The sequence below is a fragment of the Mirounga leonina genome, unplaced genomic scaffold (assembly GCF_011800145.1).
Source record: "Mirounga leonina isolate KUSES-001 unplaced genomic scaffold, KU_Mleo_1.0 Mir_153, whole genome shotgun sequence".
Lineage (NCBI taxonomy): Eukaryota > Metazoa > Chordata > Mammalia > Carnivora > Phocidae > Mirounga > Mirounga leonina.
This window is the reverse complement of record NW_023270387.1, coordinates 20,573,769-20,589,824: the sequence shown is the minus strand read 5'-3', so window position 1 is coordinate 20,589,824 and position 16,056 is coordinate 20,573,769. Positions and strand designations below refer to the sequence as shown.

At 40.3% G+C, this 16,056-nt stretch overlaps 1 protein-coding gene across 4 annotated transcripts in view; it reads left to right on the top strand.

Moving 5' to 3' along the window:
• Positions 1–16,056, top strand: part of FEZ1 (fasciculation and elongation protein zeta 1) — a 44,335-nt gene that overhangs the window by 14,097 nt on the left and 14,182 nt on the right. For 3 of the 4 annotated variants that reach the window (XM_035009230.1, XM_035009231.1, XM_035009232.1), the window contains exons 3-4: positions 917–1,016; positions 15,850–15,936. In XM_035009230.1, coding sequence (XP_034865121.1) covers positions 917–1,016; positions 15,850–15,936 — 187 coding nt within the window. The remainder of the gene's footprint in view (positions 1–916; positions 1,017–15,849; positions 15,937–16,056) is intronic. The other variant, XM_035009233.1, reaches the window with a different exon arrangement.

Below are 16,056 nucleotides of genomic sequence, written 5' to 3'. Positions count from 1 at the left end.
TCTATCTATCTATCTATCTATCTATCTATCTATCTATCTATCTATCTATCATGATCTTCCTCCTTCTCTTTCAATCTTCTTTGCCCATAGGAAAGGAAAGGAAACATGGGTATTTTTTTTTTAAGATTTTATTTATTTATTTGACAGAGACAAAACGAGAGAAGGAACACAAGCAGGGGGAGTGGAAGAGGGAGAAGCAGGCTTCCCACTGAGCAGGGAGCCCAATGTGGGATTCTATCCCAGGACCCTGGGATCATGACCTGAAGCCAAAGGCAGACGCTTAATGACTAAGCCACCCAGGCGCCTCCAACATGGGCATTTCTTTCTTTTTTCTTTTCTTTTTTTTTTTTTTAAAGATTTTATTTATCTATTTGACACAGAGAGAGAGAGCACAAGCAGGGAAGCGGCAGGCAGAGAGAGAAGCAGACCCCCTGCTGAGCAGGGAGCCTGATGCGGGACTCGATCCCAGGAACCTGGGATCATGACCTGAGCCGAAGGCAGACGCTTAACCAACTAAACCACCCAGGCGCCTCCAACATGGGCATTTCTTAGGTTCATGACACATGAACTATTTGGTTGAGGGGCAGATTTATTTTCAGGGGCAATTTATTTTTTGCCAGAGGTGATTTGATTGTAGACTCTACCATTTATATCTCAATGGTGAGAAAGCCCTCTTCTCTTAAGCAAACACCTTTCATGCTGAAGCCCCTGGCCAGGGTCCATTCTCTTGGCTCTTTCTCTTCTGGTAGTGCCTCTAATTCCATTTCTAAGCTGCTTTGCTCTTGCATGCTGGAAGGCAGATGATCTCAGCCTGGCACACACAGAAGCCTCTCTCCTCCACTGGCCCAGCTCTTCCTTCCTCCAGGCGGGGCCAGGCCACAGATGTGTGCTAATAAGAGCTTCTCTTTGTTTACAGGGTTTGGGATGCTCTGACAGAGAATTACATCCCTTCACTCTCAGAAGACTGGAGGGACCCAAACATGGAGGCTCTGAATGGCAACAGCTCTGATATTGAGGTACCTTTCTGGGGCCCCTTACTTAATAAGGCTTGAGAAGATGTGGATTCCAGTTAGAAAATCATTCAGTAATTCAACAGTCTTCCCCATTAGGTAATGAAGCTCAGCAACAGCTCTAAAACATTGCTGGGAAGGCAGGAGTTGTGGAGGAGGTGAAGAATAAGATGAGGGGACATCCAGTGTATACGAGGTGATCCAAATGGCTATCTGTAAAAAGTGTAAATGCAAATTACTCTGTGGTTGATCTGTGTCCTGCAACGTGCAAAATAGGGTGGTCTGAAGTAAGAGAGTAGGAGAGTGACCATAACAGGCTTCTCTTGTGTTCAAATAATAATGATTTAAAAAAAAAAAAATCAAGTTTTTCTATCTAAAATGAACTGTTCAGTACCACCAAAAACAAGATGGCAAATACTGATAGATTTGTGTCAAGGTCAAAGCCTGGCAAATGACCAAAGCTGGGGCCTAGACATTAGTGAGGTGGCCACTCAGTGGAGAGTGGCCAATGAGACGGTTATAGACTCAACCAAGAAGACGTTTATGCAGCTGAACCTGAGTCACATTCTGTGCTTACTGATGCCAAAGAAGAAAGTAGCCTAAAGGCTTCTGAATAAAGAGAATACTTGTTTTGAGTTGATTTGCATGGGCTAAGGAGTGACCTTTCAGAAGATCCAAATCGCCCTTCCTAGCTGAATCTACGTATAGAAAAGTAAAATCATTTAATAGCTCTGTCCTTCCTAAAAGCCGATTTCTACCTTGCTTGGTTTTCTAGTTTCAGCTGTATAGGAAATTTGACAATTTCTTATCAGGAAGGGCTGTTACGCCCTGTGGGCTCAGCAAATGAGGGAAAGGGAGGTGGATCTCATCTTCCTAGGTCCTCCAGAATTGAGTCCAAGTAAAAGAGCAAGAGACACATTTCCCTTACTGGGCGATATTTCTGCAGATCATTGCCCCAAATAGCACAGCAAAGAGATCAGCAGTTGGCTGATTTGTTGAAAAGGTGGCTGTACATCCTTAACTCGTTTAATAATTAGCAATCCAAAATTCTCAAAACCTCAAGGTTTCACTGATGGGGTAGGTAAGGTGGCGACTTTGACACTAGGAGATTTGGGACAAGCCTACTCAGTGTGGATCCAGGAGGCTGTGTCCCAAGTCCTGTTTTGGCTCCCGACTGCTTGTTTTCTCTTGAGATGCTAATGTATATCCTTACCCCAGATGCGAAGGACAAGGAGGCAACCATGGAATAAATCTAATTACTGAAATAAAATCAGGTCCATCATGGTGCAAAAGGCAGATTTTGCTTTGTTATCTCTTTGGCCACCTTTCCAACTCATTTTGTAGATTAAGCCAAAGGGTGTATAAGATAGCCTGCCCTTCATAAGTCTCTAATTTATCCTCATTTGCAGATTTCCCTCAAGAGGTTTAATATTTCAGGGCAAATTGAATGACCCTGAGAAGGATGATCTTGAGTTCCACTCCTTGTGAAATTTCTTCCATCCAACCCATGGGAAAATGACAGGGTAGCAAAAGTGGATGGATTAAGGCTGTTTTGTTTCATCTCCTTTATTATCGGGATTCATTACAGTAGAAGCTCTTTTAACTGACCTCAGTTTAAATGATTTGCTAGATTAACCAGCGCTCTGTATTCCTGTAAGAGAGCGGCCAACCCAGTGCCCTTGACTTGCTGAATGCACACAGCTGGTAGGCTTCTTTGAGCAAGCCCTCATAGCTCTTCTTCTACTTAAGTGGTTCATCGCCAAGAATCTGTTGTGTTTGTTCCCAAACCTCTTTATGCTTGTCCTTGTGACTCTAAGAAATGTAATCAAACATTATAGAAGCTGTATGACAGCAAAGAGAGTCGTGTTTTGCTCTTTTAAATCAAAGTAACACATGTACATAGTCTTTTTCTTAAAAAATATTTTTTTTATTTATTTGAGATAGAGTGAGAGCGAGAGAGAACATGAACGTGGGTGGGGGGCTGGGAGGGGACGGGATAGAGGGAGAGGGAGATGCAGGCTCTCCACTGAGCAGGGAGCCCGATGCGGGGCTCAATCCCAGGACCCTGAGATCATGACCTGAGCTGAAGGCAGACGCTTAACCGACTGAACTACCCAGGCGCCCCACACATGTACCTAGTCTTAAAAGTCAAATAATACTTTAAAAATATTATAAGACCTAAAGCCTCCCCCCCTCCCCTGCCACCAGCAGCTCCTGAATTGTCTTTCCTTACTCCATAGAGGCAACCACTTTTATTTCTTTTGGCATATACCTCAAATTTTCTAAGTAACACATTTATATTGCTGTTCGCTTGATGATTCAAATCAACAGTTTGGGCTGTTATCTATTAACTTTATACTATAGAAGCTAAGATTTAACGTTTTCACACCACCTCAAATATTCACACTTAGCCTTCCCCCTTCTAATAGAGGGTTGTCACCAATTTATAGTGAAATCAATATTAAATATATAAACTATCATAGCTATGTAAATACTATTTCTTACTGAATCATATAGTGTTGTATAAGAATATTTCTTATCTTATACAACCTTTTGTTTAACTTGGAGTAAAGAATTACCTTGTTTTTTATTTGTTTAATTTTCTGTATACCTATCTATCAATAGTTCAACCCCAAACTCTGAGTGAAATTTAAATCTCACAATACGGTTAAAAAAACCCCAGACATTCAGGGGTGCCTGGGTGGCTTAGTTGGTTGGACGTCTGCCTTCAGCTCAGGTAGTGATCTCAGGGTCCTGGGATGGAGCCCTGCATCCGCATCAGGCTCCCTGCTCAGCGGGCAGTATGCTTCTCCCTCTGCGTCTGCCCCTCCCCCCACCTCCCTTGTGCTCTCTCTCTCTCTGTCAAATAAATAAATAAAATCTTAAAAAAAAAAATCAGACATTCTATCAATTCTTTTTTTTTTTTTGTCTTGAAAACATCCAAATGAGTACCTCCATCTTTCTACTATAAACTAGTCTGGTTGTATTCTAGATCTAGTGCATGGCTATTGTTGTGGGACTTTCCTTCACTTTCATCCCTGGGGTTCTTCCTGCCTGACTGCTGTATTTTTTTATCTTTCTGGGTATATTCCCTTGTTTTGGTGGGAAAAAAAACTCACTATATTCTTGAGAAAGGGTATAGAGGAATATGTTTTTTAGACTATACTAGAATGTCTTTATTTTCCTGTCATATACTTGATTGAGAGTTTGATTTGATAATTATTTTAGATTGCAAATTTTTTTTTTACCTGGAATTCTGAAGGCATTGTTCTCTTATCTTCCAGCTTTCCCTTGCTGTTGAGAAGCCCTCAAATCCATTCTGATTCTCCTTTTATATGTGACTCACTTTTGGTTCTTTCTGAAAGTGTTTAGGATCTTCTTTTTTCTTTCTCATTTGAAATTTTCCATTGATGTGCCTTATAGTGAGATTCCCCCCCCCTCCATTCATTCTGCATTATACTTCATGGGCCCTTTCAGCCTGGAAGCTCATGACTAAATTGTGGCATGTTTTCTTGTGCTATTTCTCTGAAGATGAATTATTTCTGTTTTCTGCCTCTATTGAGATGATTATGTATGGAGTTCTCTCCTTTATGATGTTAATGGGATAAATGACATGAATTGATTCTCAAATATTAAGTCAACCTTGCATTATTGAGATAAACCCAACTTGGTCGTGGTGTATTATTGTTTTCTTTTATTTCATTGTGTAGTTTTCTTTTTTTTCTCATGGCTTTACTGAAGGATAATTGGCATACAATAAATGGCACATTTTAAAGTTTTCAATTTGATAAGTTTTGACATATGTATACATCCGTGAAACTATCACCACAATCAAGATACCAAGCATATCCATTAACCGCTCCCTTTCACCCCCGAATCTCCAGGCAACTCATTTCTGTCACTATAGGTTAGTTTGCATTTTCTAGAATTTTGTATAAATGGAATCATGCAGCAGGTACTCTTTTTTTTTTTTGGTCTGGCTTTTAAAAATTCAGTATAATTATTTAGATATTCATCCATATTTTGCTTATATCAACAGTTCACTCCTTTTTATTGCTGAGGGGTGTTCCATTATAGAGATATACCATAATTGGCTTATTCATTCACCTGTTGATGAATATTTGGGTTGTTTGTGAATATTGTAAATAAAGCTATTATGGATATTCTTGCCTAAGTCTGTTTGTAGACCTATGTCTCCATTTCTCTTGGGTAAAAAAAACCTATGAGTGGAATGTTGGGGTCTTATGGTAAATGTATGACATTTTTAAGAATCTGCCAAACTGTTTTCCAATTTGAGAACTCCAGTTAGTCCACATCCTCACCAACACCTGTTATGGACAGCCTTTAACATTTTAGACATTGGAGTAAGTATATAGAGTACCTTATTTTGGTTAAATTTGCACTTCCTTAGTAACATGATATTGAACATCTTTTCATGTGCTTAGTTATAATCTGTGTATCTTCTTCAGTGAATCCTTTGCCCACTGTGTATTCTTGTTAAGTTGCTATTGTTCCTTATATTAAAAGATAAAATAGGCATACTAAAATTTTAAGAGTTTATTTAAGTAAGATCAAATTGGACAGCCCCAAACCCAAAGTGCTTAGGAGTGCTCCACCAACGGGAACTAGAGGAACAACTTTTATATAGAAAAGGTGGAAGCAAAGGAAGAAAATTATTTGATTGGCTATAGCTTAAATAGTTGTATTATTTGGGAAAGCCTAGTTGGCTGTTTGTGAATGGTTGTTCTTTGATTTGAATTCTTACCCTTGAGGCATTAGAGGCTTAGGTTTTGGTTTGCTTGGTAGGCTATTAAGGCATTAAAATCACCTCAGTCTAATGGCTTCCTTGTTTAATTAACACATACATTCTAGGTATAGTCCTTTGTCTGATATATGTTTTTTTTTTTTTAAAGATTTTATTTATTTATTTGACAGAGAGAGACACAGCAAGAGAGGGAACACAGCAGGGGGAGTGGGAGAGGGAGAAGCAGGCTTCCCGCGGAGCAGGGAGCCCGATGTGGGGCTCGATTCCAGGACCCTGGGATCATGACCTGAGCCGAAGGCAGACGCTTAACGACTGAGCCACCCAGGCGCCCCTGTCTGATATATGTTTTATGCACATCTTTTTGTCTATGGATTGCCTTTTAACTTTTTTAACCTATTTTGAAGGTCAAGTGTTTTTTAAATGTGATGAAGCCCAATTTGTTGCTTTTTTCTTTTTATAGTTTGTGCTTTGTGTGCAGTATTTAAGTAGTCATTCATTTTTTTTTATAAGTCTTCTAGAAGTTGTATAGTTTTAGCTCGTCTGTGGCTTATGATTCATTTCAAGTTAGTTTCTGTATATGGTGTAAGGTAAGGGTCAAAGTTCATTTGTGTGTGTGTGTGTGTGTGTGTGTCTATCCAATTGTCTGGTACTACTAATTGGAAATACTGTTCTTTCCCTATTAAATTGTCTTGGCACCTTTGTCGAAAATCAATTGACCATATATGTGTGGATCTATTTCTGAATTCTTTATTCTGTTTCATTGATGTATGTCTATCTCTATGCCAATACCATGCTGTCTTCATTACTATAGCTTTGTGATAAGTCTTGACATAAAGTAGTACAGCTGCTGACCCTTGAACAACACGGGTTTAAACTGTGTGAGCCCACTTACATGTGGATATTTTGGGGGAAAAACAGTGCTGTACTATAAATGTGTTTTCTCTTCCTTATGATTTTCTTCATAACATTTTTTTCTCTCAAGCTTACTTTATTGTAAGAATACAGTATATAATACATATAAAATACCAAATATGTGTTAATCAGCAGTCTGTACTATCAGTAAGGTTTCTGTCAACTTAACCAGTAGTTAAGTTTTGGTGGAGTCAGAAGTTATATGTGGATTTTTGACAGTGCCGGGCATCCGCACCCCAAGGGTCACTGTTCAAGGGTCAACTGTATATGTCTTTCAACTTTGTTCTTTTTTTTTTGAAGTTGTTTTGGCTATTTTTGGTCCTTTGCATTTCCATATAAATTTTGGAATCAGCTAATTAATTCCTCTAAGTTGCTGGAAATTCAACTTGTGATGTGTTAAATCCATAGATCAATTTATATGTTAATGTGGTGAATTACACGAATTGATTTTCAAATATTAAACCAACCTTTCATTCTTAAGATAAACCCCACTTAGTCATGATATAGTATCCATTTTATATAATGTGGGATTTGATTTGCTAATATTTTATTAAAGATTTTTGTGTCTCTGTTCACAAGGAATCTTTTTCTGTAATTTTCTTGTAATGTCACAACATGAATTGGGAATTTTTCTTTCTCTAGTTTCTGAAAGAGTTTGTCTTAGATTCATATTATTTCTCCCTTACATGTTTGATAGACTACACCAGCGAAACCATCTGGACCAGGGGTTTTCTCTGTGGAAGGTTTTTGATGACGCATTCAATTTCTTAAATAAATATAGGGGTGTTCAGATTTTCTGTTTCTTCCTTCAGTTGATTTTGGTAAATAGTGTTTTTCAGGGAATTTTTTCATTTAATCTAAGTAATTGAAGTATTGACCACAAAGTTGTTTATGATATGCTCTTATTATTTTAATGTTAGTAAGATCTACAGATCTTACTATAGTGATATTCTCCTTTTTATTTCTGATCTGCTAATTTGTGTTTTCTTCTCCTTCTCTCCCTCTACTTCCCCTCTTCTCTCTTCAGTCTAGTTATGGGTTTATCACTTTTTTTGTGGGGGGGGTTATCACTTTTATTAATCTCTCCAGAGAACCACTCTTGATTTCTTTTTTTCCTCTGTTTGTTCATTTTCTAATCTGTTGATTTCTTTCCTTAACTTTATTATTTCCTTCCTTATACTTACTAGGTCTTACTAAGCCTTTTAAGGTGGGAGCTTAGATCAGATTTTAAACTTTAAAAATAATTGTCTTAGTCCACCCAGGCTGCTATAACAAAATACTATAGACAGGGTGCCTTATAAACAACAGAAATTTATTTCTCACAGTTAAGAAGCCTGGACATCCAAGATCAGGGTGCCAGCATGATTAGGTTCTGGAAAAGGTGCTCTTCTGGCTTGCAGACTGCCAATTTCTGGCTGTGTTCTTACATGGTACAAGGAATCTCAGGAGCTCTGTGGAGCCTCTTTTATAAAGTACCAATCCCATTCATGAGGGCTCTACCTTTATGACCTAAGCAAATCCCTGAGGCCCCACCTCTTAATACCATCACGTTGGGCATTAAGATATCAACAAATGAATTTTGGGAGGACACAAACATTCAGACCAGCAACAACATTAAGCACCTTAAAATAATAAAATTTCCTTTAAGCATTGCTTTACCTGAATCCCACAATTTTAAGATGGTATGCTTTTACTAACCTCAGTTTGAAATATTTTCTAATTTCTCTTGTAATTTCTTCTTTGACCTATGGGTTATTTAGGTGTATGTTACTTAATTTCAAAATGTTTGGGGATTTTATAGTTATCATTTGTATTGATTTCTGATTTAATCTTATCAGAGAACATAATCTGAACAAATTCAATCTTTTAAAATATATTGGGATTGATATATAGCCCAGCATATGTTGTATCTTAGGAATGCATTATGTGCCATTGAAAAGCATGTATAATCTGTAATTATTGGTTGTAATGTTCTGTAAAGGTCAACTAGATTAAGTTGGTTTATAGTATTGTTGCATTCTTCTAGCTCTTAACTGATTTTTTTGTCTGTTTATCCATTACAATTTATTTTTTTTTTAAGTTTTATTATTGAAGTATAGTTGATGCACAATGTTAAATTAATTCCCTTTTCAGGTGCACAACATAGTGAGTTGACAATTCTATACATTATGCAATGCTTAACCATGATAAGTGTAGTTACCATCTGTCGTCAAACAATATTATTACAATATTATCGACTATATTCCCTTTGCTATACTTTAAATCTCCATGATTGATTGATTGATTAATTTTAAGTAAGCTCTACACCCAACATGGGGCTTGAACTCATGACCCTGAGATCAAGAGTCACATGCTGTACCAACTGAACCAGCCAGGCGCCCCTTGGTTTATTTATTTTATAACTGGAAGTTTGTACCTCTTAACCCTCTTCAGTTATTTTGCCCATGCCTCTCCCCACCACCCTTCCCTCTGGCAATCACTAGTTTGCTCTCTGTATTTATAAGTATTTCTATTTTTGTTTGTTTTGTCTTTTAGATTACACATATACGTGAAATCATGGTATTTGCCTTTCTCTGTCTGGTTTATTTCACTTAGCATAATACCCTCTGGGTCCATTCATGGTGTCACAAATGGCAAAATCTCATTCTTTTTTATGGTTGAATAATATTCCATTATATATAGATATATATATATGTCACATCTTCTTTATCCATTCATCTATCAATGGACACTTGGGCTACTTTCATATCTTGGCTATTGTAAATAATGCTGCAATAAATGTAGGGGTGCATATTTTTTTTTGAATTAATGTTTTCATTTTCTTTGGGTAAATACCCGGTAGTGTAATTACTAGATTGTATCATGTTTCTATCAATCCTTTTACTTTTCACCTGTGTCTTTGTTTATTTTTTCTAAGATTTTAAAAAATTATTTATTTGACAGAGAGAGACACAGCGAGAGAGGGAACACAAGCAGGGGGAGTGGGAGAGGGAGAAGCAGGCTTCCCGCTGAGCAGGGAGCCCAGTGCGGGGCTCAATCCCAGGACCCTGGGATCATGACCTGAGCGAAGGCAGATGATTAATGACTGAGCCACCCAGGCACGCCTGTCTTTATGTTTAATGTGTGTCTTTTATAGATTGCATACAGTTAAATCTTTTATGTTAAATCTGACAATGATGATCTATGCTTTTTGTTTATTGAGTTTAGTTCATCTGCATAGTATTCAGTTCATTAGCATTTAAAGTAACTTTAATAATTTGTGTTTAGGGGTATGATCTTGCATTTCTATTTGTCCTATCTGGGTTTTTTGTTGTTGTTGTTCCTCTGTCCCAACTTCCTTGCCTTCTTTTGTGTTAATCAAATTTTCTTGGTATTCCATTTTCTTTCTTCCATTGGATTTTATTATTTTTATTTTTTAAAGATTTTGTTTATTTATTTGACAGAGAGAGAGAGCAAGCACAAGCAGGGGGAGTGGCAGGGCAGAGGGAGAGGGAGAAGCAGATTCCCCACAGAGCAGGGAGCCCAATGTGGGGCTCGATCCCGTGACCCTGGGATCATGACTTGAGTCCATGGCAGACACTTAACAGACTGAACCACCCAGGCACTCCCTCTTCCATTGGATTTTAGCTATACCTCTTTGTGTGCTTGTTTTTTGCTTGTTTTCTTCTCGTTTTTTACTGACTGCTCTAAGGATTACACTCTGCATTATTAAGTTATCATAGGCTATTTAGGATTCATATTATGCTACTTCACATAAAACGTAAAACACTTTCAACAGTGTAAGTGTATTCCTGTCATCCTTTGTGCTATTGTTGTCATATAATTTACATCAATCCACATTTGTACCCCACAACACAAATTATTATTTTTGCTCTAGACAGTTAGTTGTCTTTTAAAGAAATTAGGAGAAGGAAAAAACATAATTTTTTTATATTTACCATTTCTGGTGTTATTTATTTCTTCCTGTAAATCTGATTTTTAAGCATTTTTTTTCAGGCCAAAAAACTTTCTATAATATTCCTTATAGTGTTAGTTCACAGGTGACAGATTCTCAGCTTTCATTTATTTCATGTTTTCCCTTCTTTCAATGATCACAGCCTTGCACTGTCTGTGCCCAGTGCCTCAAAACAATCAGCTCTTAGATTTATAGTTGTATGTGGCAGGGAAAGTCCAGTACTAGCTACTCTTTTGTGGCTGAAAGAGGCCATCTCTTCTGTTCTTGCTTTTTGGAATTCCTTTATTCAAGTGTTGGACTTAAACTGACCTTTTGCTTTTTCTCCCCTCCCATTCTCTATCCACTTATTTTCTTTTACTCTCTAGGTGATTTTCCCAGCCTTATCTTCAACTCTTCTACTGAAAATATAAATTTTGCTACCATAATTTTGATTTCTAAGAGCTCTTTCTTGTTGTTTTTTAAAATTAATTCTACTAAACAGGCCATGTTTCAAGGAAGCAATGTTTTCTTGGTATCCCTCTGAGTGCAGTAATGATAGGAAGGAGTCTCTCCTGCCTTCTGTATAGCTTTTGATTTACCTTTCCTATGTATTTGTTTTAGTCCCTATTTTTCATGTCGGGGATTGTCTGCAAATGTTTGACAATCCTTGGGCATATTTAAAAGTGAGGCTAGACTCACAGAGATCTTTCTGTGGGGACAGGGCTTGTCTCCTACTGCCCCCCACTGTAATGATCAGTAAGGACCTGGTCATTTTGTTAGGAGACCCCAAATATTGGCATGTATCTGTACGTCTTTTATTTGCACAGTGAAACAGAAATGTATTGACCACTAAGTGGAGTCCTCCAGTGTTTTGCTTGAGGAGGATAAGCTTGACTGCCAGCATCCTTGGAGCCTAAGCAGGGCAGGAGGCTGAGGGTCTCTGGTGAGTGGGTAGACTTTCACTTAATCCCTCTGTTTTCAGCAAGATCCCTCACCCCTGCTTTCAGGTGGGCTGGTGTCTCTTAGGTCCAAGTCCTCCTTCGCTCAACCTTTCCAAAGTGAAACCTCCACCTCTTTTCATGGTGAGAGGGTAGTAGTTGTTTTTCTTCATGGGAGAGGAGAAGAGACTTGGGGTCTCACTGCTCCTATGAAGAATCCTGGCAGATCCTTCCTTTTGCAGCCCCACCTCCCAGTGCCCCCGAAGTCTCCAATTCTAGAGTCTTTCAGCATTTTGGGGGTGAAAACACATACTTTGGGAAGGTTTCTCCCATAGGGCTTAACCCTCTAGCCTGCTAGCTCAGCATCTGCTTTCTAGCATCTTGTTCGCTGTTGTCTTTCCTCGGGTTTGTTTTGTCCTTGCAGGATATTCTCTTTCGGTCCTTTTGCTCTCACTTTAGTAGGGTTTCAGAAGGAAGAGGAGATAAATGTGTGCTCAATCACCTATGTATTTTCCTTCTGCTGTTAAAAAAATGGAGGGCACCTGGGTGGCTCAGTTGGTTAAGAGTCTGCCTCCGGTTCAGGTCATGATCCCAGGGTCCTGGGATCGAGTCCCGCATCCAGCTCCAGGCTTCTCCCTCTCCCTGTGTGCTCTCCCCCTCTCTCTTTCTTGCTCTTGCTGTCTCTCAGATAAATAAAATCTTTTTAAAAAGATAGAAACGGGGCCCATTTAAAAAAGGGTGTTCTGATGTGGATGGTAGAAGACAGTGTGGAACCTCTATTCAAAGGCCCATCATGGAGAAAAAGGCATTGACCTTACATTAGGAGCTTGGGGGAAAAATCAGTATATTCTTTTATTTTTAGGTCAAAATAATATGCTCAAGCTATGTAGTATTATTATTTACAACTCTCCACATTTATTGGGTTTTTCAATTAATCAATATTCTGTTCCTGACCTATATAAAAGATAGTCTCTTTTATCCCTGCAACTGTAATTAATAGCAGATGGTGGTTGTCTTGGACAAGAGGAAAAAAAGTCCAGGACAGTGAGTTCAACGCTTCTGTTTTCCAGGTCACTGAGCAGCTAAGTTGTCTGTGGAGGTGGGCTGACTGTAGGAGGGGATCGTGCAACCATTCCTCCCTCTTTCATTTGTTCATTAAGTCTTTCACGAAACGTCTGTTGTCTACATGCTGTTTGCTGTGCTCTGGTGCGTCTCCCTGTGGGGATTCAGAGGCGCTGACTTAACCCCACACAGATGTTTCCTGGTTGTTCACAAGCATGGAGGGATATTGTTGTTCTTTCCTCGGGCTGGGTGCATGTCGTGGATTTTTTTTTTTTTTAACTTGTTGACTGAAGGTGAAAATGGATCTTCGTTCTCTTAATTTTGGTCAGGAAGGCAACCACCTATGTGGAACAATTGTGATAAGGGGAGGGAAATACAATGGGGTAGAGACTCCCTTTCTCGTGAATAGAATCATCTGGATTGCTCTGACAAGAGATGCTGGTTAATAGTCACTTTCGAACACAAAGACTCAGTGTCATTTTAGTCCTCACTCAGACTGCAGTTCCGCAAGATTTAGCAGCATGGTAGGCCCCAGGGAAGGTTCCCTCACTTATTGCCAAACTTTAAGCGACCACATCACAGCCTTAAAGGCACACCCTTTAGGGAAAGCAGAAGGCAGAAACAGCTTGCCGAGGAGGATGGCCAGACCTGTTCTGGCTCTTGGTCTTCTTTCCTCCGTTCGGGAAAGAAGTCACTTGGAAGGATGAGTTTTCTTGGAAGAGTCATAGTTCACTTCTACGGTGTGGAACCAACTTGAGTTTCAGTTTACACAGAAATTCAGCCCCGAATGACCTGGCCTGAAGGTTGTTTGTGGCTCTAGCCTTCCCATTGTCACACGAGAGGCTAAAGAAACTCCCTATGGTGATTTCTAGGTCTCTGGCATATGTTAAGAATAGGAGGATCCATATACTTGTCCACCTGCATAAGTGTGTGTGTGTGTAAATCATATAATCCTATCCATATACACAACTGCCCTCATTTTTCAAAATTCCTTCTTTTTTCCCCCTGTTAGTCCCCATCCAGCTTTACACTCTCTGCACTAGATATTGTCCTGGTAACGAAGGGCAGGTAGGGATTCTGTAAGTGGCATTTGTAAGGCAAGAGGGCTCATTGAGAAGTGACAGAAGCGGTTGGGGTGGAACAGAGTCTGCTAGGACCGGAGGAAATGTGGGAGGAGCACTAGAGGGGGTGCAGAAGGATGAGAGCCTCAGACCCAAGACCTGGAGATCAGAGACCGAAAGTTAGAGAGGGTGGAGAAAAGGTCAGGGACAGGGTGCGTGTGGTGAAGCAGGCTGGGAATAATCCACACGGGGAGAGGGAAGGAGCCGGGGCTTTCTTTAAGTACCTTGTGTTTGCTTCTCCTTTTATTTTAGTTTTTAGTGGCAGACTTCTGAGGTCTGAGAAAATGTGGGTAGGTGCAGCTCCCACCATCCTAGGAACTCAGGGCAACTTGTCAGTGATTATAGGTGATTCTCAGGTCTTTTTTCACCCAAGCCTGACAAATCAGACCTCTAGGCTTTGTGCCAGGGACAGGGAGAGGAGAGAAAGCTCTAAGAGACATCCACGCCACTGCTCAGGTTCGCTAACATTTAAACAACAAGAAGAGTCTATCCCTAGAAGCTCCCTCCCTGCCTTCCACCAGAAACTCAGAGGGAAGACCTCGTGAGGGGGGACGGTTTAGCTCAAAGATGCAGTATTAACAGTCAGTGAAAATTGGCCATATCTCAGAAGACATAAACCTTCCATCTTTAGAATACACTTACTGTCAAAAAAAAAAAAAATTCCGGTTATAGACTAACACTTGCTTATAAAAAAGAATCCAAACAGAAAGCAAGGAACTCTCACTTCCAGCACAGGCCTTTCTGGCCCTGAGGAAGTTTGCCCTAGGAGTGTAGTCATGAACAAACTGTGGATCCAGGAGCTTCGTTCTGCAGAGTTCTGGGAATGCGGAAGCCAGGCGGCTACCACAGGTGGTAGACTTGGCAGAGAGAGGAGCATATGGGCTCACCAGCAGAAATAGATGTCACCATCTGGCACACAAGCCCCTCAGCAGATCCCATTACCTCCCTGCCCTACCCCTATCCAGGTGGAGTGCAGATGGCATTTAAGATACATTTGATTAATTTTTTTAATGACAGAGTCCTGGTTTTATGCAAACGTAGATAGAAGGTGATGTGTTTTGTTAGGGGTGTCTGCCCAAGGTGGCACTCCAAGAAGAGGGGAGAAGTTTCTGAGGATAGCCCATCTCTGACATGATTGCTTGGGATGGAACTGGGTGTCTTCTCTTCTAACAGCAGAAGTGTAATCCCCGGGAAAGAGGCAGATCAGCATGCCAGCTATTGATGAGCAAGTCAAAATTGATTCCTGGATGGGAGGTGTCACTGCAGAGAGACTTCCTGGGGGCATTCCTCCCCAGCCCCTATATGACTTTCAAATTCGACTTCCGGACACAGACAGATTGTTGGGTGGTTTAGTGGTTTATTTTGTGCAGGATTTGAACATAAATGCCAGACTGTGGCCGTTTGGGATATGGTCAGGAAAGCCAGATGTGCTGTGGATATCTTGTTGGATTGCAACATCTAGAATCTCAATGGTTGTGGAACCTTCAGAATCTTACTTGGCACTATGGAATCTTGGAGGAATGGGGCACCTGTTTCAATGCTGTTGTTGTTGTTTTGTCTGTGCCTCAGTTTACGTGATCAGGTTGTTCCGTGGCACGTCTCGTGTAGATTCGCTACACCCTTCAGCGGCCGTGACACCATGCCTAGATTCCAGTCACAGGGTGGCCTTGCATCCAGTTCTAAAAGCTTGACTCTTTGGACTGGAACAACCCACCCCTTAAAATGCCTCATACAGTAAGCTCTGGAAACTAACCCCCAGATTGAAAGTCCTTGTCTAAATAAGAGAGCCTTCGCTGCTGGAATTGGTTGCGGTATCACCCACCTTGGGAAGGTTCCTTGTTCATGCAGGGATGACCTGTCTGTGGGCTGAAGAACAGTGCTCCTTCCTTCGAGTCAGACATCCCTTGCTGGACTCAGGGATGCATGCTGTGCAGAAGGGGTGTGTTTGGAATTGGACGAAACTCTGGGCATCTCTTCAGATTCCCTCCTTACACAGTGGATGGCCGGAGGGGCCTCTCAGTCCGTGTCTGTTCTAGAGACCAGACAGTAAAAAGAACCCTAGTTCTGCTGATGATCAATCAGAATTCCACCCCCCACCCCCCTTCAGATCCATGAGAAAGAAGAGGAAGAGTTCAATGAGAAGAGTGAACATGATTCTGGTATCAATGAGGAGCCTCTACTCACAGCAGATCAGGTATGAATATTTCTCTTGGTTCTTGGGACTTTTTGTTCTTTGGATCAAGAAAAAGTCTAAGTACATACTTGTCTGTCCGTTTAAAGCAGAAGACAAATATATGGTCTCATGGTTGCCTGG